Source organism: Haplochromis burtoni, unplaced genomic scaffold, assembly GCF_018398535.1.
Source record: "Haplochromis burtoni strain Fernald_Lab_line unplaced genomic scaffold, NCSU_Asbu1 Contig_307, whole genome shotgun sequence".
Classification (NCBI taxonomy): Eukaryota; Metazoa; Chordata; class Actinopteri; order Cichliformes; family Cichlidae; genus Haplochromis; species Haplochromis burtoni.
The window spans coordinates 328,531-355,521 of NW_024582668.1; the positions used below are offsets into that span (position 1 = coordinate 328,531).

The 26,991-nt window shown below is 44.1% G+C and overlaps 1 protein-coding gene across 8 annotated transcripts in view; it reads right to left on the bottom strand.

Annotated features, from left to right (window-relative positions):
• agrn (agrin) overlaps positions 1–26,991 on the bottom strand; it is a 261,810-nt gene that overhangs the window by 43,660 nt on the left and 191,159 nt on the right. For 7 of the 8 annotated variants that reach the window (XM_042228156.1, XM_042228155.1, XM_042228157.1 and 4 more), the window contains 10 exons: positions 22,224–22,421; positions 21,517–21,717; positions 14,908–15,056; positions 13,738–13,843; positions 11,151–11,261; positions 10,423–10,587; positions 8,822–8,965; positions 5,985–6,109; positions 5,762–5,867; positions 1,130–1,549 (listed from right to left, as the gene is read on the bottom strand). In XM_042228156.1, coding sequence (XP_042084090.1) covers positions 1,130–1,549; positions 5,762–5,867; positions 5,985–6,109; positions 8,822–8,965; positions 10,423–10,587; positions 11,151–11,261; positions 13,738–13,843; positions 14,908–15,056; positions 21,517–21,717; positions 22,224–22,421 — 1,725 coding nt within the window. The remainder of the gene's footprint in view (positions 1–1,129; positions 1,550–5,761; positions 5,868–5,984; positions 6,110–8,821; positions 8,966–10,422; positions 10,588–11,150; positions 11,262–13,737; positions 13,844–14,907; positions 15,057–21,516; positions 21,718–22,223; positions 22,422–26,991) is intronic. The other variant, XM_042228161.1, reaches the window with a different exon arrangement.

The following is a 26,991-nucleotide window of genomic DNA, read 5'->3' on the forward strand; positions in this document are numbered from 1 at the left end:
CACACACACACACACACACACACACACACACACACACACACACACACACACACACACACAGACGCAAACACACAAAACAGATGACGAAACAGATTAGTTCAGTATTTCAATATCCAAAACTGTCCTGGAAAATAGTCTAATCAAACAATCACAAACTGACTGTTGAAAAAAAAGAAAAACATCCAGGCACACTTGGGTACACATTCATACGCACACATATACACACAGTCACAAGACGCCAGGTCTCCTTTGCAGACAAGCTACATGCTCCTTGCATCACCGAGCACTCTGGTCAGCCTCTGACAAGAGAATAAATCTAAAACTCGGGGAGCAGGAACGAGAGGAGAGGGGGAGCAGGAGGAGGAGGAAGAGCCGAGGAAGAGCACATTGGGGCCTTGCCGTTCCATCAATCTTATCCTGTTACTGCAAGCTGTCAGGTGAGGTGGACAGACGGATGGAAGGCAACATCAGAAAAAAGGAAAAAAATCAAAAAGAGAGCACTGATTGAAAAGTCTTAGTCGTCCTCTTGTTGTTCAACCAGAGGCCCGGTAACCGCCAGAGCCCAGGAAGGCATGTCGGGAAAGATTTGAGACTAGTCATGTGACAAGGTATGCTGGCTCACACACTCGCACCTCAACCTCCCAGTCACATCAGCCTGTCAAGTCAGGCTCCAGAGATCCTGAGATGCGGACCAGCAGTTCCATCTAGAGTGTATTTTACAGAGCTTGGGTTTTGTTTTGCTAGCTGTTGAGAGCTGGTGGAATGGGAGGAAGAAAAACGCATGGGCGATGTAGCAACAGTGAACCATGCAAATACATTCTTTTCTGTCTGAAATTGAGATATACATCTTATGCAAGTGGAAATGACACTAACAGCACCTGTTGACAAAGATTTCTCTTCCCTGCCTGCCTGCCTGTGACATTTGTCTCCTCAAAAGCAATTTGCATACAAATACATAAGCCTGTGCCTATTTTTCATTTTCAATTAACAGATGATGGCATGAATGCATTATGATATGAACTAAGAGGAGACTATGAGTTTGACCAGCCCCTTTTTTGAGAAAAACCTCCCCTCCCTACACACACACCCAAAGCTTTATGGATAATGAAGTGAAAGAGCAGGGATTTACCGACAGTCTCCTCGGCCCCACTGGCCTCCGTTGGGACGCCGCTGCTCTCTTCTTCAGTCGCTTCGTCCCCGCTTGGATCCCCGCTACCCGAGCCTTCGAAGGAGACTGTGGCGGCCGAGGGAATTGGACCGCTGCGAGAGGATGTGGAGGCGGCAGCGGTTGGGCTGGGCTGCGGCGCTTGCGGCTGGATGTGGGTGGAGTGGTGGCTGGTTGCTTGCGCACTTTTTTGGGTAGGGGATGGAAAGGGGGTGGTGGTCGCAGGTTGCTCGAGGGTTTCGATCCATGGAGGCGGGACGCCGTGGACCATGTTAGGATGGAAGGGTGCGACGGTGGTGATGGTGGTGGCGGCGGCAACGGTTGCGCTTGGGGTGGTGGCGGGGGGGGTTGGGGTGGGTCGATCTGCTGGCTCAGAGATGGTTTCTGGTGGAGGGAAGGGGAGGAAGCAAGGAATGGATGAATGACTGAGCAAAGATGGAAGTGTTGGACTTTGTTTTACTTAACTGCAGTAAAACCTCAAAAATCACACCAGAGGAAATAAAAAAAACCATAATTAGCCAATAAACCATAACAAAATCACTTAATGATTATTACAACCTACTGCTCACTATAACTTTTTTTTTACTCCTGTATTCAGTGAGCGATTATGCCTCTTCTAATCTTCTAACCCATCTCCCCGATGTTCACCAGTGTCATTAAGTAATTACATTAGAAACCACACAGATACACAAACAGGCCTGTTTGTACAAGCAGCCCGTGATTAAAAAGCCTGCAATGGATGAGATGTCAGAAATCTTTGTTTCAGGGGTCTTAAGAGTGAAAATGGAATATGCCAACAGATGACACATCGCATTCGGGCATGTGCACTCCGCCTGCAGACGAGTTATGTTTCCCAAACCGGGTTAAACTACTCCAGTTGGTGTCAGCGCATTGTGTGGAGGGTATTTGTGCTTGTGTTTGTACACATATGGCATGCATTCGTGTGCACAATATGCATGTTTGTGTGTTGCTGTGCCAATGCCTATGAATTATATATCCATATTCAAACGCTGCCCTCCAGTAGCACAGCTTTAATCACCAACAGCCAGTGCCTCCGGTGATGAATGATTGATAGAAATGGGGCAGAAAAAAAAGAAAGAAAAAAAAGCCGGCTTTAACTCTGGCTTCAAAGAGCGCTGCTTGCAGAGAGCATGAGTATCCATCAACGCCACCACAAACACACTCATGTCAATGCACACACACACACACACACACACACACACACACACACACACACACACACACACACACACACAGAGCAACAAAAACAACAACAAAAAAAGAATCCTTCCAAGTGAGGGGAGCGAGAAGAGCCTCTCTGTAAAGAGCCCGTCATTACCAATGCAAAAAGCTCTGGTGCAAAAGGACAAACTGTTGGCGATAAAAGAGAGATAAATGGGACAAAAACTCCTGCGGGAGATAAGTGAGTTGGCAGGGAGATGCTACGTAAGCGAACACTTCAGATTTAGCCGTGGCGAGCAGTCACGGCAATATTGTCATTATTTCTTCGCTCCTTGCCGTCCCACGAGCACAGATGTGTGTTAGTGAGAAGGTGAAATGAAGAAGAGATTAAAAAATAAAAAGCTATACCGTAGACATGCGCCTCATTAGGATTCGCCTAACATTATGTGTAGGACTTAATTACACCGCTATAATCGCTTAGTTGATCGGCAATTATTCACCGAGGTGTGAAATGTGATACCTACTGAGACGGCAGAAAGCCCGGGAGACGCACAGATTGTCAGCTTAAAGCTCGGAAGATATTTGTAATAGAGAGATTTGGAGTGCATAGAGGAGCGATGCTATCACCAAGGAAGGTGGCATGCATCGCGTTTCCTCTCGGCTACACCTGTCAGTCTTGTGCCAAGCTTAGCGTCAAGCGGATTGGTCCCTGGAAAGGGCCTAATGCGTGTTTGGGTGTGTGCGGGCATCTCCAGAAGCAAGCTCAGTGACATGGGATAAAGCAAGAGAGGAGCGCTAGTTGGGAGAAAGCAGAGAAGGACTGACAGCACAGTCTGTTCAGCTGACGCTTCTCTTAATCACGTTTAACAGTCCATTTGCCTTTTTTTTGCTTTATTTCCTCCCAGTCGAGCACTGGACAGTAATGTCACAGAGTAGAGAGCAAAATAAATCATAGTCATCTCAGCTTGCTTCAGCTGTGTACTTATTGTTGACAGGTGATTATTAAGATTGTTTGTGGAGTCAGCCACCCTCAGTGAGGAGGAGGAATTCGGAAAGCGCAAACTGGAGGAGAAAGACAAGGAAGCCACAGAGGCAAGGAGAGGAAATGATAGGGAAAAAGAGCCTGACAGAGAAAGGGTTTAAATCAGATGGAAAATACAGGTTAACAAATCAGCAGCAGGGAAACATGGCATGGCAAACTGAACGAGGGAGTGAATAATGGCACAAAAAAAAAATCGCAGGATATGGAGGAGAAGGCAACAGAACCCTGACTAGCAAGCAGGCAGAGGGCTGCCTGTGCCATATGCTGGCCTTCGTTGCCAATTTGCTACAAACTTACAGGTAATAACACCATATGGGAGAGGCAGGTCATTGCCAACATGGTGGCCATTTCCTCCCGCTGCCAGAACTTGCTCACCGGTACAAATGCCCTCCCTCCGGTGCTCGGTACAGTGTTTTATGCATATTTTTTTGAGGATTCTTCTCTTATCGCTTCATCTTTTGCTGAGACCTAGCAAAGAAGCCGGCAATACTCCTCCCCATACTCTGCGGCTGCTTGGAGGAGACTTCAGAGAGAGCCGGGTAACATCACAGCTCTCTGTCACAGGCAGAAAGATTTGAGGAGCTTTTTCTGCAGGCTTGTAATTTCTTTCCTCAGCCTGCCCATTAGCGGCAGACTGCACAGCAGCAGCAGAAGCAGCAGTCACGCTCCCTTGTATAATAAAAAGTTGCAACAGATCAATGATGTTAAAAAAGATCAATATTCACTCATTTATAGCAGAGCCCTTGGCACTGCTCTCCTGTCAAACCACGGAGCAGCTCGGCGAGCATTGGCATGCCACGGCGCTGTGGCCCGGCGTCTGGAAGCGCTGCGTGTAAACAGTGGGAGGGAGGGCGGGCTTGGCTCTGGCGTGGTGAGGGGTGGAGGCAGAGCAAATGCTAATTCGCACCCAGCCACACGTGAAATGAGCTCGAGATCTAACTCCCGAGCCGACAGCAGCGCCAGAACAGCAACCCGCGGTGCGACCGCATCCGGGTGAAGAAATTAAAAGATCCTCCGCGGCTGCTGGTGGGGCCCGAGCGCTCGCCTGTCTCTTCATCGTCCCTGTAGAGATAGAGAGAGAGTCCACTGCGAGGCGTCTTCGTGCCTTCTGTGTATGCAGAAATGCTAGGTGAGGGATTACACACAACCCACATCTCTATTGCCAGGCAACAGAGGAATGTGAGACCAGACTGGATTTTGGCTCCATTTGCTGGTAACCCACGGCACTGAATTTGTAATTACCAGATGTTCAGGGACTTATCAAAGCCTTGTCAATTCCTTACTGAGCATACTCCTTTTTTTTTTTTTTTTAAATCCGACTACCTGAAACTACAAATCAACATACACTATATCAACATCCTTTCCTATCTGGAATACTGCCATTTGAGTCTGAAGGGGATCACTCAGGGAAGAGGGGTAAAAGGGACGCGTGTCTCTGCATGAGGTCATTTGATCCACTAAATGATGAGGTGAATGAACATTTTTCTACCTGAAAATGTAAGACACCTGGCAGTGGCTCGCGGCCACAGCTCCACAGCTGGCGTAGAGCTTCCTCCTGCTCTTGCCGGCGGCGTCTCTAGAATTCTGCTGTGACGCAAGCTGGCAGTCGGCGAGACCACTTCACTGTACATGAAAGCTGTGGCCTTGGCAAGGGTCCCAGTGCCTATTACACCGATCCAAGCAATGTCCATCAGCATGTGGGCTGGGATGGAGGGGAGGGGGGACAAGAGCTGTACCTTTTCCTGAGTACACATGTACTCTACATGTGCAATCATACTTCAGCAGCATCGTGTTCCTGGCAGCATCAAGCTGCGAAGGGATTGATGTATTCCCCAACAGGGGGTTTGAAGATGAAGCCAAATCCCAACAAAGGGACTGGAAAGCAAAGAGGAAGTGTCATTGCTATCTGGTGAGTTTGCAACGCACAGACTCCAGTCAAACTTGTTTTTCTTTTCAAAATAAATAAATAAATCTCCATCTTAATTCTGAGATCCCTGTAGTGTGGCACATGCTTTCATTCTCACCAGGCAGTTTAAAACCAGGAGGAGAGACAGGCTTGTTCGATATACAGAAGTGCTATTGAACATGAGTCGTGTAAGATGCTTTTATTATATACTCTTCAGCACTTGAATTACCTTAATAAGAAATAAGCACAGCTGCTCGAGTGTGTGCAGAAACATTTATTTTAAGATAAATGTGCTCTCACAGTGCTCTGACCTTACTTTCTGAATCAGAGTGATGGATAGGAGGAGAAACAGCAGGAGGGGGTTAATTTGAGGCCCTCGGCACTGCTCATTATCTTTTGATCAGGGACTGACAACAGTTGGCCATCCGTGTGTCTCGTTATGCATGGAGGTTTCTACGAGGCTCACCTGTGCACTGTCCAAAGTGCTGCACTGTGATGTCCTTGTCCTGTCTACAGGCTATGGTCCTCAGCTGGCACTGGTCGGCATAGGTCACCCCATCTGAGCCGCACACCTGCTCCACAGTGACAGAGATGGAGCGAAGGGAGAACACGTTAACTCCCTACAGGCAACTAAAAGAATGTGTTTCCATTCAAACAACTTATTTCTTTAGACAGTTTGAAAGACACACCTTGGTTTTGTTTTTCAAATCGCAGTCAGGTGAGGGGCACTCACAGTGGGCCTGGCCATTCACCTTAATGCAAGTGGCTCCATAGTTACATTGTAACTCTTCACAGGAAGTTGGGGCTTCAGGACCTGTGGGAGAAACAGGTTTACACTGCTATACGTTCTGTACGCACTATATGGACAAAGGTACTGGGTCATGTACGCATCCTGTTAGAGCACCACTCTCGAATTCAGTGAGCTCTTCATTCTTTCATCAATGACTGTGAATGCAGGCTGCATGGTTAGGTGCTTGATTTAAAAAGTCTGTGGCAATGGGACTGAAAACACCTGAATTTAAAGATTAAGAGGTGTGGCCCAACACTTTTGTTCAAATAGAGTACTTTATATACAGCAATGGAGACTGTGAAATCAGACTATAGCTGGCGACATTTCTGCCACGTTTTGTTGTTTCGTAGTGATTTCCTCCTTTATTCTGTAATCCTCGTTCTTTCCTGTGAGTGTTATTTCAACACGTTCTCACTCCCAAAGAGTATATAGTAATACACTAGGTGACAAATCATCAACATACTACACTTCCGGGCACCCAACACGTTCGTAAATGATGAGATCGGAGAAACGATTAAACTTGAGAACCGTTTGGAATCAATCTACATGTGTTCGTTCATTTTACTTAAATCGCTTTGGAAAACACTATTTAACGTCACTAAAGTGCTGGTACAGGTTAGTTAGTGTTAGGGCTGGAATACATGGCTTGAACGTGTATTACCGCAGGACCGCCATTCTGCTGGATTTCACCCATAACCCGGCGCGTAACATAAGAACGCGGAAGGTCACCTTTCGCGTTCCTCAGGAACGCCGCGGAACGTGACAAATCGTCGGGATGTTACGCCTCGGGAGTGAGATTGGGCTGGTTATTTCCATTATTCATGTTGGCCTTCCCTTGCTTTTTTTGTGTATTACTGCCCTTTCATTCCTGGTTCTTTGTTCCTAGTATAGGTCCAATCATGTTTGTCCATCTAATATGCTTTCAAGACTCCAACCTTTACTTTCTGTCAGCTGGTTTTGCTGATGCTTAAGGTTTTGAACTTTTGATCCTGGTCTCCTGTGTTTGGCTCTTTGAAAACATTACAATTTCCTGTGCATCAAAATGTCAACCTTTCTGTAGGTACCAAAAGTTTGGCCAGTTAAACACCCATTAAAGAATAAAATACAGTTGAACACAATAGTTAAGAACTGAAATAACCAAAACATGTAAAGAAAAAGTCTTTAAAAGCAACGTAAAAGATGATACTGCATACAGCAGTCACTCTGTCTCTCTTGAGTGTTAACAGTGACGTGGGAACAGACTATAAGCTGCTGGTTTAGAGTACAGGGATAGCAGTTCTGATATATATGCTGGGATCAGGTCCTGAGGGGATTTCAAAGTATAACAACAAACTGTGTTATAAGCCGTCTAACTATAAAACTTTAACCCCAAACAGCGAATAACAATTCATCTGCACTGCTGACAACATTCATACTATACTTGTGCTATTGTGCCACAGTTTTAACCTCCTAAGACCCGAACTCTTTCATGGCATGCATCTTTTATTTCTCTTTGATATTTGGGCTGATTGGGACCTGATGAATGTAAAAACAAAGAATTACCAGATTTTTTTTTTTACTTGATTTTTGTTTCTGAGAAAAATGAGAGCCACATATGAGGACATTCGCTTTAAATTTGGATAGAACAGTGTCAGTATAATGTCCTCATAATTGGATATCAGGGCCCTGAAGAGCAAAATTTAGTATTTTGGTCTAGACAACCCATAATTTGATGTCTACATATGTGGACGCCAGGTCCTAGGAGGTTAAAACACCACTTGTCGCACTCGGGGTGATTTTATAGTGTGGAAAGGGTGAGCTGAAAGACTTCATCCTTGTCTTGTATTCAGCATCTTTACACCAACCGTATAACAGTGATAATAGAATTCCCAAATTCTCTGAGTTTCAATTATTCATGGCATGCACAGCAATTTTCCAAAACTGCTGCACAAAAAAAAGTTGATCTTCTGAGGGGCCCAAAAGTGAGCACTCAAGATCTCTCCTCAGTTCTCCCCTAAAGACTGTTTGAAGCCTTGAAGCTGTCGCAGCAGGATCTGCTGCAGGGAGTCCACCATCCACCCACCTGGATGTGAGTGTGGGGTCTTTGCATTGTTTCATCACAGAGGCTTAGAGCACCCCACCCTTTAGCTCCTGCTTTTATGTGCTGCACCCTCCTAGTACTCGTCCTTTTTATCTGGCAGGGTGTGTGGCGAAGAGCCCCACCACTGTGCTGGGAGTGCTGGCTTCATTAAGCATTTGACTTCCAGTCGATATCTGATGGTGCATCTTAATCAAGGAGCTGCAGGCCCCCACAGCAGGAACTAACCTTTCCTTCAACCGGCTTTGTGGCTTGTACAATCACCAGGGCTGTTTTTATTATTAATCAAAAGTAATCAATAGTCCTTAAACAGAGGTATAAACCCACAAATTCAAAGAACAATGAATCATCACAACTGTGTAGAGAAAATAAAATATCAATGGGAAATGTGTCATCCACATGCCATTTGTACACTTGAGTATTTTCCTAATCACTATTGATCAGCTCTCTTGCAGCCACTTCCTTCTTTGCCAGTAAAGCTGATGGATGCAAAGAGCCGATGAAGAAAGAAATGGCTGCTTCCAGGCTGATCCACAAATCAGATAAGTGACAAAAACCACTTTGGAATGATAGAGAGAAGCTGGAACCAAGGAGAGAAATGTGTGTGTGTTTGGTTTCTGAATGCCCCACACACTGGCCTTGATGCTCTTTCTTATTACCTTTGTCGCAGCCATTCATGCCCATCTTGCTCCCATCTGGACACACGTTGCACTTCATGCCCTTCACTCCCGTCTTGCAAGAGCACAGACCCGACATCTGCTCACAATCATCCCGGACTGAGCCCGTAGCGTCGCAATTGCATGCTGCCGTGGAAAGGTGGAAAAAAAATGAGAGAGATTGATGAGGGGGGGAAAAGGCCAGTCAATTAGCGACGACGGCAGGAAGAGAGATAGGAATAGCTCGGTTTATAGTCTGTACAAACTGTGCTTGAAGCAACCTTAGCCTCTGTAGCGTTGTGCTTGAGAGACATCTTTGTCTTAAGTATCAAGGGTTGGTAATAGTTCAACCAGCCCTAGGGGCCACAGGAGGAGGACAAGAAGGAGGGGAATGAGTACGTAAGAGAAACTCAGGAAAACAACGCCGGGGAAGGACATCAAGTCCATTATGTTCCGGGAATCAATGACGTGTGTTGTTTTCCACTCCTCTCCTGCTGAACGTGGTATTGGCGTGTGGTGTGCTGTCTGCTTGCTTTGGGTAAACCTTGTTAAGGTCAGGCCACGGGTGAGGCACCTGCAGGCTTCCTGCTGTTGACTGAAAATGCTCTGTGACTTGGGGAGCTATGTCCTATGATACCTCAGCGGCAGGATACGAGCTAGTCACCATATTGCATTACACCAAGACAAACAAGGGGTCCCGACCCTGTTCTTTACTCGAATACAAATGAGAACGGTTCATTCAGTACAGCCTTGACAGGTCTAAAGGACAAAGTAAGACATCTTTCCACAAAAACTCTCATCAAATAGTTAAGCTCTATAAATATATGGAGCTTAACTAGAAGAGAATCTAATTTGACTGACTATATTTTATGGATATTCATTTTATAAACTTCTGTTCTAAAAAGGGTAGCTCGGAGGCACTGCTATTAATTCAGTGAGAAATGTATTGTCAAACTATGGCTCTTATCTTGAGAAATATGACTCTCACTTATGTAGAGTGGATTCCAGCCATGCAGATTTGGATTTATTTGGCAAAGACTTTAGGTTTACAGACTCAGAGGTTTTGGGTTTCTTCCCAGAAAACATTGGGGGGAATAACTAACATTGTTTATACTCTGGAAAAAAAAATTGTTCAATAACTATAAAAGTAAAGTAGATCAGAAGAAAAGTGCACACAGAAATATTGATGGTGTATCTAGAGCAGGGGGTGTGAATCATACAAGTCAGTCAGGACTTTGCAAACTATGAAAGTTGGAGATGTCTGCGGAGATGCTGGAGATGAAAGTTCCAGATCCTGACAAGTTGCTGACAAGACCCACTGACAAGACCCACTGGAGATCAAAGCTGAGGCCCATGAACTAAACCGACTTTGACATCTCTGATCTAGACTAACTATTTCACTATTTCAGGATTTCTGAAAACCAAATAAAACCTCTCTGCGTGTTAACACTTTGATGTGCATGGATTTTTTTTTCGGTGTGTGTGTGCACAGACCATTTGTGGAGAGGAAATTTAAGTATTGAAAAGTAACATACATAAAATGAACGTCATCGAAATAAAACACATTTGCACAGCTGATCAGATACAAAGAAGGAATTCCTCACGAGTGCAGCCGCTCATGTTCTCTGTCACGATGCCGCGGAAATTCCAGAAGCCCGGCTCACAGCGGTCACACTTCTGCCCTCCGACACCCGGCTTACAGGAGCACTGCCCGGTGGTTGGATCGCACGTCCCCTTGTAGGAGCCGTAGATATTACACTGACAGGTAGCTGAGGGGAAAAGAGCAACAAGGAATTTCACTTTTCTACAGCAAACTTACACTGCTGCTGTTTATAGATCCCTGTAGCTTATAAGAGTTGGATAATGCTTACTGTGATGGATACTCTGTATTAGAGATTTATGCTAGGCTCAAATGTCAGCTAAACCCTATTCCGCAAATAAAAAGGCGGATAAAGCGCGCTGAGGTGATTTTCCTTTTTTCTAAATCTCTGCGTATTCTTATTTCTCCATCTGCATTTTCTCCATCCATGCTGTATCCCCTGGCTTACAGCTCGATGCAAGCCTTTTCTCTTCCATCTGCGCGCTATCATTTGTCAGGATCATCAGATGAAGAGATTTTTCTGTTGATACAGCGCAGAATTATCATAATTATTCCTTGGATTAAGATGAAACGTTTTCGGCTCTGCAACTTTGCTACTGTAATTGCAGTCAAGGACAACGAGGCCCATATGCTGCAAACAGCCTGATACTATCTACTTTTTTTCCCTCCTTTTTTTCTTTAAAAACTCGTGACACACTGACGGGTCAAAGTGGGACACAGAATAGGACTCACCGGGACATCCAGCCTGTCCAACTCCTAAGGCGGCCGTCACATTGTCTGAGCAGCAGCCGTACACTGACACGCTGCAGTGCTCGGATACCGTCGGGTCCGGCAGAGATACGGCTGAAATCACCGATGAGGTAGGGAAGGAAAGGGAGGGGAGATGGAAGATGGAACAGGGAGAGAAAGAGGAACACCAGCATTTGAGTGATTACTGTAGGGTTTGTTGATGGTGGTGGAGGAGGGGAATTAAACAACACAATCTCTGAACAACATGTAACTTTTTTGCCAACAATGAGATTGGCTTGAGGGGCAGAGGTGGAGAGCCTGGCAGTCGGCTTCAAGATAACAATTCTATTTGCTACTTTCTCCACAATGACTCAAAATCAGGGGGAAAATGATGCTATTACCTCCAGTGAAAACAAACAATGGCATTTCTGGTGAATGTGCAGAAGCTGACATTTACCACCTACTAGAAGGCATGTTCTCTTCATTTGTTCTTGTCTAATATTACGAAATTGCACCGCTGCCCTACAACCTTCAAAAAAAGAAAAGAAGAAGAAGCAGAAGAAAAAAAAAAAAAAAGGCCTGCTGCATAATGCGAAGGAATTTGCCAAGCAGTTTGTGCCTGCGCACACTGTGTGGAGAGCTCCTTTGTCTAAGGATGCACAAGACGCCAAAATAGTGTGACAGCACTGAATACAGAGCCACATTCAACAAAATAAAAACAAATGCGTTCCTCAAACCTGGCGCTTCTCCAGAAATTGGAAGAGAACAACAAAACAGTCAGTGGGAGGAAAATAGGATTTGTTTAATGGCCGGAGCAAAAGCATCATTGTTCACATTTTTTCATACTTTGGAGTGAAAAGTAAAGTTGTAGATAGAAACGGGAAAACCCTTGGTTTTCTGTGTGTCTCTCTATTGCCCTCCCCATCGCCTCTTTTAGTGTTGCTCATTTGGAGTTTGGAGGCTGGAGATACAGAGGCCATAAATCACACTGTTACTGGTGTGGATATGAGCCTCAGCCTAATGGTGATGACTCGGCGCGCTCTTTTTCCAGTGCTTTCCCACTCCAGAGATGGGCTTTGGACACAGGTCATTTAACTTGCCACTTTTCAGTGCTCCATTCGGCTATCTGTACTGAGCCTATTAGGACAAGGAGAACTTTTAATTTCATATGTTCTTCCACCCTTCAAGGGTTTTTCCCCATTGTCCGGCACAATGCACCTCGCTGTGACATGCAATATTACCCTCACATTTTCAAGGTGCACTGCTGCGCCTTCTCCGCTTCGCTGATTGTTGCTGGTCTTTTATATTCCTGCAAGGGCACATCTGCACATGTATCTAGTAAACCAATAAAAATTTCAGTGGATTATATTGAAATCCCTGACCCTGATTTGAGTTTGCAGGCGGCAAAAAAAACAAAAAAAAAAACTATTTGAAATGCTACAAGAGGCAAACTTTACAAATGTGCATGCAGCAGACGGCTGTGTTGACACTGTATGCAAAGTAGGTAGCTTTTCAAACTGAGAACCTCTGAAATACAAGGTTGCTTTCATGCTCCGCTACTGAGAGCTGGCATGTTTTGATAAAGTTTATGGAGCTGAGGTCAAATGAAGTTTCTCCTTACATAGCTAATGCAGAGGGCAGTGAAATTCCCCAAGATCTGAGTCCCCCCTTCCCCCCCATTAGCCAATAGGAGATGAGAACCCAGAGGCCTTGTACCCATAGAGGACTCTTCAAAAAAGGATTGATTATCCATGGATGGTAGAGAAGCGTGACAGTCAGTGCCCAAGGAGGCCAGCTTAGGAAGGAGAAGAATCTGCAGAGATGTGTGTGAAAACACTGGCAGCTCCTTCATTCTCACTCTCTTCAAACTCTCGCCATCCTCCTCTCTTTCAGACCCAAGGGGAATCAAACAGACTGGAATGATCACACAAAATCCCTTAAGTGCCTTTTGCTCTGCTCCCTGGCCTGTGCTAGCAAAAAGCTCTTCATTTAACATAGCCACAGAGAGGAAGATGGTTAACCTTTGCTGCTCTGCCACTGATCTCACAGCGTTTGTGGCTGATAAATGTCATTCATCACATGCAAAGAGAGGGAGTTTATATTAAAGGAAGAGGGGAAAGTGGTGTCCTGAGGGCTAAGAAGCAAGCTCCGGAGCACAGGTTTATTGCTTTAAATTCTCTGAATATCTGGACAGAAAAGAGAGCCTTTATTACTATCTGTTAGTTCACACTTGGGCCCGAGAGGAAGATTTTTAACTCTGCTCACGAGCCGGCCCACGTGGACTAGTCACTTCCCAGAAAAGCTGGAAAGCTCAAAGTGTGCTGAGTCAACCTTCCCTGAGCAAATTACACAAACCCACACATCAAATTTAACACTGACCTCCCATCATTTCACTTGCTTATGGCTAACCAGGTCACACTGAAGAGAGACACAAGCAGTGCTGTCAGAATTACACTCAAACTAGAGACAATTACAACCCCATCGATGGATGGAATGAGTGGAGAAATGGGATGTCAGCGACAATGAGACTTGATGAGGGTGCTCTTGTGCACTGCAATGACATCGACTCTGAGTGGCGTAATGTACCGACCTGCACAGGGTCCCTGATTTTGAATCAACAAGTGCTCTCGTTTCTCACATCTGGCCTTCTTCAGCTCGCACTCGTTGCTGTAGTTTTTCCCATCGGAACCACAAACCTGCAAAAAGAAAGACACAAAGCAGAGTCTGAAGCAGCGTCTAGCTTAACCCCTCAGCTCTTTTTGCTCTACCTCGCTTCAGTTATTACCAGGCCGCGTGTTTTTGCCGAGGCGTGCCCTGTATTTAAAGTAAAAGCGCATTCACCTAGACGCTGAACTAAAGAGCCATTAAGTGGTTAGTTCGGTTGCTTTCAATAATACTTCACGGCCTTTGTCAGGTGGCGTTTTTACTCAGTTGTAATGGACGTGGTTTAATCAGGTGTCATCAGTTTCACCACACTTAAGACCATGCGGTGACACCTGAGCCACATCCGTGACAACAAAGGAAGCTGCTGCTGCTCATGACGGTAAGATGACCTCGTGGGAAAAGAGGATTTTTTTTTGCTCCTGCTTATTAGACAGGTCTGTTTCTGTCGTCACTGGAGCTTTCTCCTCGCGTCACGTGGTGTTCAGTCAGGTAAGCCATAAATACAGTGTTTCTTTCCCCTGTTATGCAGACTATGTCAACCTATATGTTCCACTGACGGACGCAACATAAACACCATCTCCAGCCTTATGCCTCGCCTTTCTGATGCTTAATTGTGGATGTCACAAAACTTTCTTCTGCCCAGTTACTCAGTTTCTGGGATCCTTTTTGAGTTTTGCGTTGGCTTACAAATTACCGAGGTTGTACAGTCATGCTGTCTCCGAATAAGAAATGCTGCGAAAAGATTTTCCATCTGAAGCTGACCTTGAAAAAGTCCCCCGTGCCTTCATCCACGCCCCCATGTTTTACAATTTTGTCAAATTTACAAGAAAATAAGAAAGAAAGTGGCCCCTGATGGATTTTGTAACAAGCAAGGTTATTCGGCAAATTCAGAAGACATCTAGATTTCTTTTTATGCTAAACAGACAAAAATTCAGGAATAATTTTCCATGTCATTTTATAGGAGATTGGAGTTTGTCCGATGAAAATGTCAAAAGCAGATGTGTGCGATTTATGTTTTTGCATTTTGCTTTGAAGGGACTGGAAGATTTAACCACATTAGCAGCTAATGGCAAATGATTTTTGAAGGCTGTCTTACCAGGCTGTGAGGCACACTCGTGCAGCTGTATTCACAAAGGCATCGGTCGCTTTCGTCTTCTGCGTCTTCGTACCACGTGCCTCCAAATACGAGACAGCGGTCCTGTTCACAGCTCTCCTGACCCGATCCAGACCCGCCCGAGCCGCAGTCTGCATAAAAAAAGACACACAATATCATTAACAAACATATGCACACACATCTCTGTGCATCCCTTTTTATTGATTTGTCAAAAGCATTTGACACTGTTGATCATTGTATTTTAAAACTTAGACTCTTCCAGTCAGGACTCTCTGAGAGAGCAGTGGCATGGTTCTCAAACTACCTCAGTAACAGGACTCAGTGCATTAAATCTGACGATCTATGTTCTGACTTTGTTACAGTGCACAACGGAGTGCCACAGGGTTCTATATTAGGTCCCCTTCTATTTATCATTTACGTAAACAATCTTAGTCTACATGTGCCAGATGCAAACTTGCACTTCTATGCTGATGATACAGTTATTTACAGCTGTGGTTCAACTCTTGTCCAAGCCATCGACTCCTTGCAGAAAGCCTTTTCTGCTGTCCAGCACTCATTACATCAGCTTAAACTTGTTCTCAACGCAGACAAAACAAAGCTCATGTTGTTTTCTAAATCAAGGAGACGAGCCCAAACAATCCCATCAGTAACCACTCTTGAAGGTAATAAAATAGAGTTGGTTCACACCTATAAATATCTGGGAATCTTAATTGATGACTCGCTTACCTTCAAACCACATGTAGAGAATCTTGTGAAAAACCTGAAGTTAAAACTGAGATTTTATTTTCAAAAAAGTTGTGTTTCTCTTTTAATACAAAGAAGCGGCTTGTTGCTGCAACATTCTTGCCTGTGCTGGATTATGGTGATATTCTATATATGAATGCTTCTGCTCAATGTCTTCGAATGGTTGATTCTGTGTATCATGCTTCTTTGAGGTTCATCACTAACCGTAAATTTCAGACTCACCACTGTGAGTTATACTCTCAGGTAGGATGGCCTGCTTTGGTAAGTCGGAGGAACTGTCATTTATACAGTTTTATATATAAGGCGATACTTGGGTTGCTGCCTTCTTATATATGTTCCCTGCTTGTAATGAAACATGCTGGTCGGTATTCTCTTCGTCCGCATGGTTACTTGTTGCTTTCTGTTCCATTTGCCCGAACTGAACTTGGTAAAAGAGCTTTTGTCCATTTAGCACCCTCGGCTTGGAACAAACTGCAGAAGGAATGGAAAATGACTGAATTCATTTCATTAAGTGATTTTAAATCTAAACTACGAATCCTTGAGGCCAAGTCCATAACATGCAACTGTTTCAATTAGATTGATTGTCATTTTAACTGACTTTTTTATTTTTTTGTATTCTTTCACTTATTGTTGCATGTGTGTTGTTGCTGCCTGTGTTTGAGTAATTTCTGTAACTGTGAGACATCTGCTGCTGCCTATCTTGGCCAGGTCTCCCTTGAAAAAGAGGTTTTTAATCTCAATGGGTTCTTCCTGGTTAAATAAAGGTTAATAAAAATAAATAAAATAAATCTCAATCTATACATCTAGTGGGCATCATAGTTTTATTTGTCTTGAAGTTAAAACTACATTTAAACACTGTGGGCGCCGTAAAGTTAAGATAATTTACATTTCCCCTCATGATGGCGAGAGGCAACCAAAGGCGCTGCTGGTAGTACAAGATAATGACGGTGTCTAGCGAGGGCCACCGATTGACTAAATAAATTAGACATCTCTGCACCACCAGTGAGGCATCCTTTCATTTCAATTACATCAGAAACAAAAAAAGGGGGAGGGAATTATTAACTCCGGCCTCCAAGTGTGCGGAGAGAATTGGTGGCGAGGCCTGCTTTATGGGTGTCTGCTTCCCGATATGAGAATGCAACTAATTGCAAAGTGTTCTGTAAAATCTAATTATCTCCCGAGACTTTAAAGAAAGTTGTCCCGGCAACTCTTTAACTGCGACCCTGAAATGTCTTTTTGCTTGTTTTAAAAATGCACGTCTGTGTTTCGCAGTAGGAGGAACAGCTAAGGCTGGCTTAATGTTTATGGGAACGAGGCAGAGCAAGGACAAATAAAAACCCAATTAGGGGCCAGGTTGTACAGCTCTACAAAATTATTTAAAAAGAAGCACCAGAAGGGGGAGGGGGGGGGGGGGTAATTGACAAGTGGGTTGATTTGAGGAAGACAAATTTGGGGAAGGGAGGGGGGGATTGCAAAGTGCAGGCAAAAAAAAATGGGAGGATCTGGCTTTTGAAGTTGCAAATTTTACCTACAGTGGAACTCCAGAGGGAGATTAGGTAAACGTGTGTGAAAGCGGGGGAAAGAAAGCATGCAGCATGAAAGACGGAAAGAATGTCAGACAGAGCGAGGCACCCTGGGGGCTGGCAGAAAGTTCATTTAAAACAAATTTGTTATTCAAAAAAGGACTACAGTTCAACTAAAAGCTCCCAGCGCAGGCAGAAGACTCAAAGCGCATTAGGTAATCGAGGTCTTTCTTTCCCTTCTCGTCTACTTTTAGGGCTCGTTCGGCTCAGTGTATTGATGCACTGCCTCTAATGGTTAAATCAATGTCATAGTGTAATGGAAGTATCACTTAGCATAAACCGTCTCCTAAAGTAGATTATGGAGCAGGTCACAGTGCACGGTGCGGGGAGGGGCCGATGAAGCCCCGGCTGTTCTTCGATATGGGTCATCAGCTGTGGTGCTGGGAGAGATCTGAGTGGTCGATACGGCGGCGGAGACGTCGCTTTACTATCTGTGCCTTCAACAGAGGAGTTGGAGCTTTGTGAAGAGTGCCCCCCCCCCACCCCTCCCCGAGAAAAAAAACAACAAACTAGGAACCATCAGTGCTTATTAAAGCATCGCTCTGTCTCCATTTTAAAGCCCCAACCCTAATCCGTTTACTTGAATTTGCCATTGTTGCAACTTATTGATTTCGAACCACGGTCCGAGTTAAACATAACATTTTGTGACACAGCTAATGCGCTGCGTAATGGCTTTCAGCTGCCAGTGACATTATCGCAGGTACTCGGCGTCAGATGGCATCTGAAAGTGAGAAGAAGAGATCAGAAACAGAAAGGGAGCTCAGCAGCCCGTGGTCGGCTTCCTGTATCTGTTTACTGTTTGCCAGCTCAGCACGACGCAGTAAAAAGGAAATGCCGGAGTAGCCGATTCATATTCCACTCAGGTCCCTTAACACAGACAAGATAAATATATAAAAAGAGGTAAGACACTAGAATGGAATAAATAAAAGTGAAAGGCGAGGGGAGGGGGTCCTAATTAGCTGTTGCTCTTTGATGTGCCCGTCACCCACGCTGCCTATGAACCTTTCAATTAATATGTCCCCAGCCAAGATGGCTGCATCAGCTATTCTCTCCGTACTGCCCATCCGTTTCTTTTTACTCAGTCTTGTCAGAAGCCTGAGTCTATTTAGCCAGGGGAGCTCCATTAAGAAGCCAGAATTGAGCGGCGGAGAGAAGAAAGGAAATGAATTGCATAAGAATAATGTCCGAAAAAGACTGAGAGGCTTTGACAGTAGAAATAATAGAGGAAGTGAAGAGGAAGACGGTATTGTCTTGAACTGTGTGCTAATGAAAGTAGAGGGAAGAGGAGAAAACATGAGAACCTGGGTAAATTATAGATGACGGAGGGGAGGGGGCTGTAGATGTTCAGCAAACCAGATTTGTTGTGTCAACATCAATGATCCAGGAGACATCTGATATTTCTATGATACCTCTGATATCATGACCTGACTGAATGTCAACATCTATGACTTTAAAGAAATTCTCCCTCTTTGAAAATGACAACGGTTTTGCTCCCTCTATCAGTACCACCTTCTTTGACTGATGTGACAGCACGTTAGCCTAAATAAAGTTCCTGTAGGACGGAGAAGCATCACAGCCAGTGGGAGGATGGGGTGTTTTTAGATGGCAGGAGGAGAAAAGAAGTTTTGTTGCCTCAACAGAAGGTTAGAAGCCCCCATGATGAATGGACCGTGAAGGAAAAATGCGCTGATCACACTCCGGGAAGCTCTCGTGCCACCCAGCCACTCACTTGCCTGTTTTTTCATGCCCTTTCCTGTCTTTTGGAGCTTGATCACATCCGTGCCGTGTGAGGAGCGACGAGGGTGAGGATCCAGCATCTCCGTGTGATCCTGCTCTCATAATCTTGTTTATTAAATGTCTATTCAATTAAAAAAGGGGGCTCGGGCCTCCGTAGGTGATGCACTGCTCTCAGTTACCACTTTGTCAGTGTCGAGAAAAGGAGCTGAGGCCAGGCCTACCCGAGTGTGAAATTAAACAGGTGATAAATTTCCCTGTATGGCCAACAGTGGGAACACTGTCATTTTTCATTACTGCTAAATAAAAAGGCAGGAGAAAACAACTTCCATTTTTATGCCGTGCGCTCCCCTCCTCCCAACAAGACTAATGAGGATGGTTTTTAAGTCAGGTCTACGTAAGCAAATAAATCAACACATTCACTTCCTCTCTGGGCTTATCTTAGATTTGAAGTATGGAGTGGGGAGTTGCGCATACTGGTGATGTAGAGCCCTGCCGCTGTCTACAATAGAGCCAGAAAAAAAAACAGAATTACATTTTGTGACAAGGGTGCTGTATAACACAGCATGTGCTCTTAATTTTGCCAAATCTACCACTGATACTGTACATGTAGGCAAGGGTGAATCCATCAGCAGCAAATCCTGTTTAAGACAGGCAGGAGGAGAGAAGTAGAACAACTTTCTGCAAATTGGTTTTGACTGTTTTACAGGCTTCCTGTGGAGGGTCCGGGTCAGATTTGAGGGGGCCGAAAGAATGGGGTGGGGTGGGGTGGGGGGGACAGAACCGTCTGCTGCCCCTGGGGTGAAATTTATTGATTTCCGCCGAGCCCTTCTCCACCCCTGTCTGTGAAAGCCTTGGCGCCCCTTTTGTCAAGAAGGACAATTTTGATGGAGAGGAGTGCAAAATGGAAAGAGATGTGAGTGGGTGGGACAGCAGGGTGCGATGTGGAGAGCAAAAAGAAAAAAGAAAGGGGAAAAAAAAGAAAAGATTCTATTGTGTAAGCCTGACAGTTCTCTCTGAATCAAAATGAGCAAGCGATGGGAAAAAGGAGAATGCTGAGAGACAGTATGGTAGAGAGAATAAAATATAAAAACAAAGCCATCAGCCACTGCAAGCAGAGCAATGCCCTTGGGATGCAGATGAGAGTACTTTTTGCCTGATACAACCAACAGACAATGAGGAGTGTGTAGCTGCGTGTGTGCGTGGTGACAGTAAGTCTGCACGTCTGCATCGAGGGCATACAGTTTCACATTTCTTCATGCTCCACATACAAAAAAAGTCACTTATCTCAGTCAATGAAATGATGTTAAATCGGCCACAAGAAGCTTTGATGGTGCGATTCGCCTCGCAGGCCTGGGGCCAAATACGGCAGGCAATGGTAGTGGGGGGGTTAGGGAGGAAAAAGAAAAAAGACCCCTGGCCGTAGCAATCAAAATGGAAGTGGATTCCCCCTCATCTCTATTTGCCCTGTCCTCCATCTACCCCCTCCTTTCTTCTCTCCAGCCATCCCTCCTGCTGGCAGGTGTAATCTGCTCCCCTTCACACCTTGTCAGTAGATGACTATGTTCACTGTGATGGCCAACTAGCCACGAGGGAACAGCAGCATTGCCACTGTCTGCATTTAAAACCAGAGGCTGGCATTTTGCTCCCTCCAGAGTTGTCCCCAAGAAGGGGATGAGCGAGGGACTGTGATATCCCGCCTCAGTCTGTCAGCGCTGATCAAGATATGATCTGCACGGTGAATTAGAGTTCATTTATTCAGAATGCGAAGCGATGACAAAGCTACAGGCATGGAAATGAGGGATACTCACATTAAGTGCCATCGGTCACACATTTAAAAGCCTAATTGAATAGAAGAGCTAGATAAAATGTGTACCCTAGCTGTAACAACACAAACAAACACAACCTAGCCCCCCTCCTAATAAAAGCCGAGCATAATAATTCGTGCTATTACAGCTCGGGCTGCAAATTCAGGTAAAAGTACATGCAGTAATCACCAGCCTACAATTCACAGATCATCTTTTTAGCAGACATAATATTCTCAGGCTCTAATATACTTCAGTCATCTATACTCAGCCCTTACCTCATTTTTAGCTACCTCTAATGCATGGAGCATTTAGCTTGGGATCCCATCTACAAGTTCCAAATATCAAATGAAAAACTGTCTGCAATTAATTAGTTTCAGTTTATTGAGGAATCAAGGAGCAATGGGGTGGAAGCAGTGAGATCAATAAACAAAAAACAGCTGCAGCTCATACGTTGCACAGCACGCTCGCGAACAAAGTCAGCCAGACAAGCAGCCAATGAAAACACTGCGTTGAAAACGTACAGCTGACCTGAGCTTAATCACCCAGAAGTCATTTCTAACAGGTTTTGTTTACAGAAACACACCGCGGCTGTCGCCTCATGTTTTTTGCAGTATTAATAAGCCGACACAGACGTCGCAGCTACGAATCCACAAACGACTAAATACGGCACCGCAGGTCGCTTGATAAAGATAATTACACCGTTTCAAAGTCCATTTTCCTACCTTCGTCGCAGCTGCCGAGCCTCGCCACGTCAATTCTCGTCATCTGCGTGCAGGAATGTCTGCGAAGTTCACACTCATTGTCGTAGGTGGTGCCATCACTTCCACACACTGGGGAGTAGGGCTCGCCTGAGCACGGCGGGCACTCACACCTATTCTGGACGCACCGGGCACCCATGGCACAAACAGTGTTGCCACATGTTTCTGTATTAAACACACAGCAGAGGGGCAGGCCACAGCATGACTGGTGAGTTATTTTGATGGATATGATCCACATGGACATTCAAAGTCATCTCTGGAATATATTTTTAAACAGGATTTCTCTTTTCCTTTTTCTATTTATCATGCACGCTGCTTCCCCTCGTAATATATTCCACTTTAAAACATATACAGCACATGCTGCTGGAGCAATTTCCCATCTGAGAATTCAGTTTGACAAGTTTGCTTGTATTTGAAGTGCCTGCAGTTTTATGAGCTTCCTGATGGGCACTATTTTTACATGTCATTTCCATATTTAACTCAGAGCCAGAGGAAAGAAATGAATCTTTTACATATGAACATTGCACACTTTTTTCCCTAGCCTAATATCAAATCACCAGTTTGTGCTAAGATCGCTGATGTGTCCTTCATATTTATACTAATAATGACACACTGAAGATGACATACTGTAACTACCAGACATATTCTCCATAAATGTACGCATTACTTACTGCACTCTCCTTGGCCGACCACTCGGAGGTCCATCTGTTGTTTGCAGGCCCGCACATGCAGCTCACACTCGCTGTTGTAGGTGGTACCATCGCTGCCGCACACAGGCTGGTGGGACTTGACACACTCTGACGGACACACACACTGCTTGCTCTGGGCATCGCAGATTGCCCCAAAAGAGCAGTTGGCACAGGCCTCATCTAGATGGGGACAAGCAGGCAAACAAATGGTTAAGTGTGTCTGTGCATGTGTGCTTCCTGTGGGATTACATAACCTTGGCGCCGAGGTCTGACTCTAAGAGAAACGGTGAATTTAGAGGATATTAAGTTTCTTTTACACTGCTCGTATTAATGTATGGTAGACTTAAAATGGATTCTCTTATGTTATCATTATGCAAATGCAGTGCAGTGCAGTGCTTTTCAGCTCATCTTACTTTCTGATGATGCTTGAAACATCACTTAAGTGAATATAAAGTTGCGAGGGAATGAGTTTCTGGCTACTACAGATTCTTAAAGTAGTGTTGGTTTGTCATTTGGTCTTTCAGCCACAACATTAAAACTACTGACAAGTCAAGTGAATAACACTGATTATCACATTAGGATATAATGTTCTGCTTGGAAACACTGGGTCCTGTCATTCATCTATATGTTACTTTGATATCACACGGGGTCATATGATTGTTGGGTTTTTCTCTGTATGCGTTGCTGTAGGGTCTACCTTACAATATAAAGCACCTTGAGGTGACTGGTGTTGTGATTTGGCGCTGTATAAATACAGCTGAATTGAATTACTTTGACGCACCCATTATCATTAATTTTGAAAATGTTGGAGACCAAACTGGTGAGGTGCTAAGCAAAGAAACCAAAACTGTGCCAATACTGGAAAAAGTTCAAACTTACAGTACAAATATTTTACTTTACAAGCTCAGTATATGGAGTGAAGATTTGGAAAATTCAATCTTACTAGAGGATGGAAAATCAGAGTACTGAGATCCCACTTAATTACACACCACAGAACTGGATGCTTCAGCCCTAAGTCTTTGTGGCATAGATTCAAAAAGATGCTGGAAACGTTCCTCAGAGATTTTGGTCCATACAGACATGATGGCATCGCACATAGACTGCAGCTTTGTCAGCTACACATCCGTGATGAAAATCTCCCATCCCACCACGATCAAAGGATGGCCAATCCATCTAAGTACAGTGAACTTGTGTTCAAGGAACCAGTTTGAGGTGATTCGATCTTTGTGACATGGTGGGTTATCCTGCTGGAAGCAGCCATCAGAAGTTGGGTACACTATGGTCCCAAATGGTTGGACAAGGTCTGCAACAATACTCAGGTAGGCTGCGGTGTTTAAATCATGCTCAGTTGCTATTAAAGGGCTCAAAGTGTGCAACAGAAGTATTACACCACCATCAGCAACCTGAACCATTAATACAAGGCAGGTTGGAGCTGTGATTTTATGTCGTTTACGCTAAATTGTGACCCAAACTGCTGAATGTTACACCAGAAACTAAGCCTGATCAGACCAGCTAATGTTTTTCCAATTTTCCATTGCCCAGTAGAGGTGAGCACATTGTAGTCTCGGTCTTGACGAGGCATTTCTGACCAGAAAACCTTCATTCAAACGATGTTTTGTCCCTAGAGATGACTGTGTGGAAAAATCAATTTCTGAAATGCCCACAGTAGCCCGTCTGCCACTAAAAAACACGCCACCTTCAAAGTCCGTTTGAACTTCAGCAAGATGTCTTGAACACGTCTACATGCCTAATTGGAGTTGCTCCCGTGTGATTGGCTAATTAGATATTTGTGTTAACAAGCAGTTGAACAGGTTTGCCTAATAAAGTGGCTGGAGAGTTATGTTACTCCTGACACATTGCATTGTTATATAAATAGACAAGGCACCAACGTTTAAAGGAACACTAAAACAGTTTGGGTAGAGTGACACATGAAAAGAATATTTTAAAAGAAATTCCACTAAAATCAAAACTCTTTCTTCTTGGTGAGTGTTTAGAAGGACACGGTAACAATAGAAATGAACAAAAGTGGAAAAATAACTCTGTTTTTTAAATGGATAAAAAAAGAACATTTGTATTTTATATGTGCTCCATGTCTCATAATAAAAAATGTCTCATTTATTGCATTTTTCTCATGCAAAATTATGCTAAGAACTAAGCATGAGAATCAAGGCAAACATTATTTACTATTCAGAGCTACAGGAAATAACCTGTTTTCCCATTTTTCCTGGGAAAACGAGGAATTTGTATAAAGCTTTATTAATGTACATGAGGTACATTCACATGATATTAAAGAATACAGAAAGCCGCACACATGCCATTTAAAGTTTACTGCATGTCAGAGGTAAAAACTATGCCATGAAATAAAAAAACTTCCCAGACAGAGCCCTACCACAGCACAAATCCATGGAGGAGGATTTTAGAAAAGATGCTAAAGTGCATGAAGTTCCCAGAAGCACAGTGGGTTCCATCACTAAAGAAATTTCAAGCCAACCAAAACCAGTCTTTCTGGAACTGAAACTAAATAGCTGAACACAATGAGCTTTGAAAATTGTCACCAAAAATAGATGAAGCTACCAGAAGGTCAACCGCACTGAGTCAATCAGGACTTTATGAGAGTGGTCAGAAACTGAAGCTAGTCCTGAGTAAAATCCACAAGAGGGCCATGCTAGAGTTTGCCAAATTACACTTAAATCATTCTGAAAGCATGAAGGAAACGATTCTCTGCTCTGATGAGACAAGAATTGAACTCCTTGGCCGGAATACCAATTGTTGTAAGTAGTGAAAGTCAGGTACTGGATGGGAGTAGCCAGCACCATTTTTTGGGAAGCCTTCTCAGCAGCGGATGCTGAAAAGAACTAGCCTCAACTGAGTGTGACAAATCACGCTTTCCCGTAAGATTGTAAGGCTAATTATATATGGCCCAAAATATGCTGTTTTTCCACCGCTTTTCAGTCAGAATCAAGCTGAGAACATCTGTATTCTCTCGCCAGATGCTACCAGAAAAAAGGCAAAGAGAGCTTTTGAAATCCTTGATTTTAGTATGAGGATTTATCTAGCTCATCTGTTGACTGATTGACTGAGACAACGTTTCCCTCAAAAGAAACAGCAAGGCAGGCTCAGGGTGCTGACTGAGCCCTCATGGGGACATGAAAGAAAAATGAGAAGGCAAATCCAAGTCCTCATACACAGAAAAGGCTAGTAGTATAGACACCTTTTCCTCTGACACCAATTACACTGGGAGGATTGCATTAGCACAGCTCACTATCACATTCAATTAGGGGCAGGCTAATACCCACCGCTGATTTAGCACTAATTGAGAGAGGCAAGGCTGGCTGCTGGAACCCTCCACATTATTAATCTGTTTATTACTCTTTTAGAGCCATTCATTTCCTTCATCTCTCCATCTAATGTGGGCATCCGCTGCTTTCTTGATTAACAGCTATCCACTTAGAAGTGGATATGGCAAGAAACGTGGCACTTTATGTACAGTACATGGGCTGTGGGAGCCTGTAGGAGCAAACGTTTCATTCTGTGGAGGTGGAATGATCAGTTCTATGAAGATATGCTTAAATTAAACTGCACGAGCAGGACATTCAGGGCAACTGTCTATGCTAAATTCATGTGTGCTTTTGCTCTGGGGCTATTTTTCACAGTGTGGCCTTCTGTCTTGAGTTTGAGTTTGGGGACATCTGAGTGCCTTGGCACCCGATGACATTTTTCTATAATCATATTTTAGGCTCCAAGTTTGTTGCAACAGTTTTTGGATTGCTCTGACCTTTTCCAACATGTCACATTTTTTTTTGCAGAAGGACCTTTACACTATTTTGCTGTTGAAGACCTGACCAGCACAGACCCGTTCAATACTCTTGCTATCATCTCGGTCACACACAGCCAGTGGCTGACCTCACTGATGCATTTTCTTTATAGGATGGGAGCAAATTCCTGCAGATTCCACAATCTTGCAGAAGATTACCACACCATACTTTCACAATGGGGTGTCACATAAGAGTGGAATATTGAGGTACCATTATTGCTTTTGTCAGTATTTAATGGCTAAGTGTACTTAACAATTATTTTCATTGCTCTCGAGGAAAAAAAGAATCTCCCCTGCACAGCTTTTCTATGACAAAAAAGAAATAAACATAAAACATAGTAAAAGTGTACTGCTGTGGTCGTGGATCCTCTGTGGCTGAGACAGCTATAAATCAGGAAGTGGAAGTGGTGAGTGTTGTCCTTTATCAGACCCTGTGTCCTGATAGTAGCCTCGCTTCTTTATCAGCTCCTGCCCCTCGCACCTGGCTCTCTGCACTGCCTGATCCTCCAGACAACATGCATCACAGACAGAAGAGGAGGGGAGCCTCAGTTCAAAGCCGGGAAAAGAGAGGAGATTGTTGCCATTACTGATAATGTTAGGATGTGTACTTTTTGTCATGTCTGATCTCTGAATCAGTCGTCTTCAAGTCTGTCATCACCATTTCTGGGTTTCAGTGGTTTCTGAAGGCAACCTCGCAACCATTAAAAGTTCAAAATTTAACGTAAAAAGTCTGGCTGGCCATTATGAAACACAGACATGACAATAAAGAATGGGAGATATTACAACAAGGGATCTTTCATCTCATGCAAATGCTTTTCAGGCGCAAGAACCTAGAGAAATATAGAGTATGACACACTGTCCAAGATCAAAGTAAGATATTTTAAAGCCTTTTTGTGTGAGTTCTGATAAAAAACCTGACACAAATATTAACTAAAT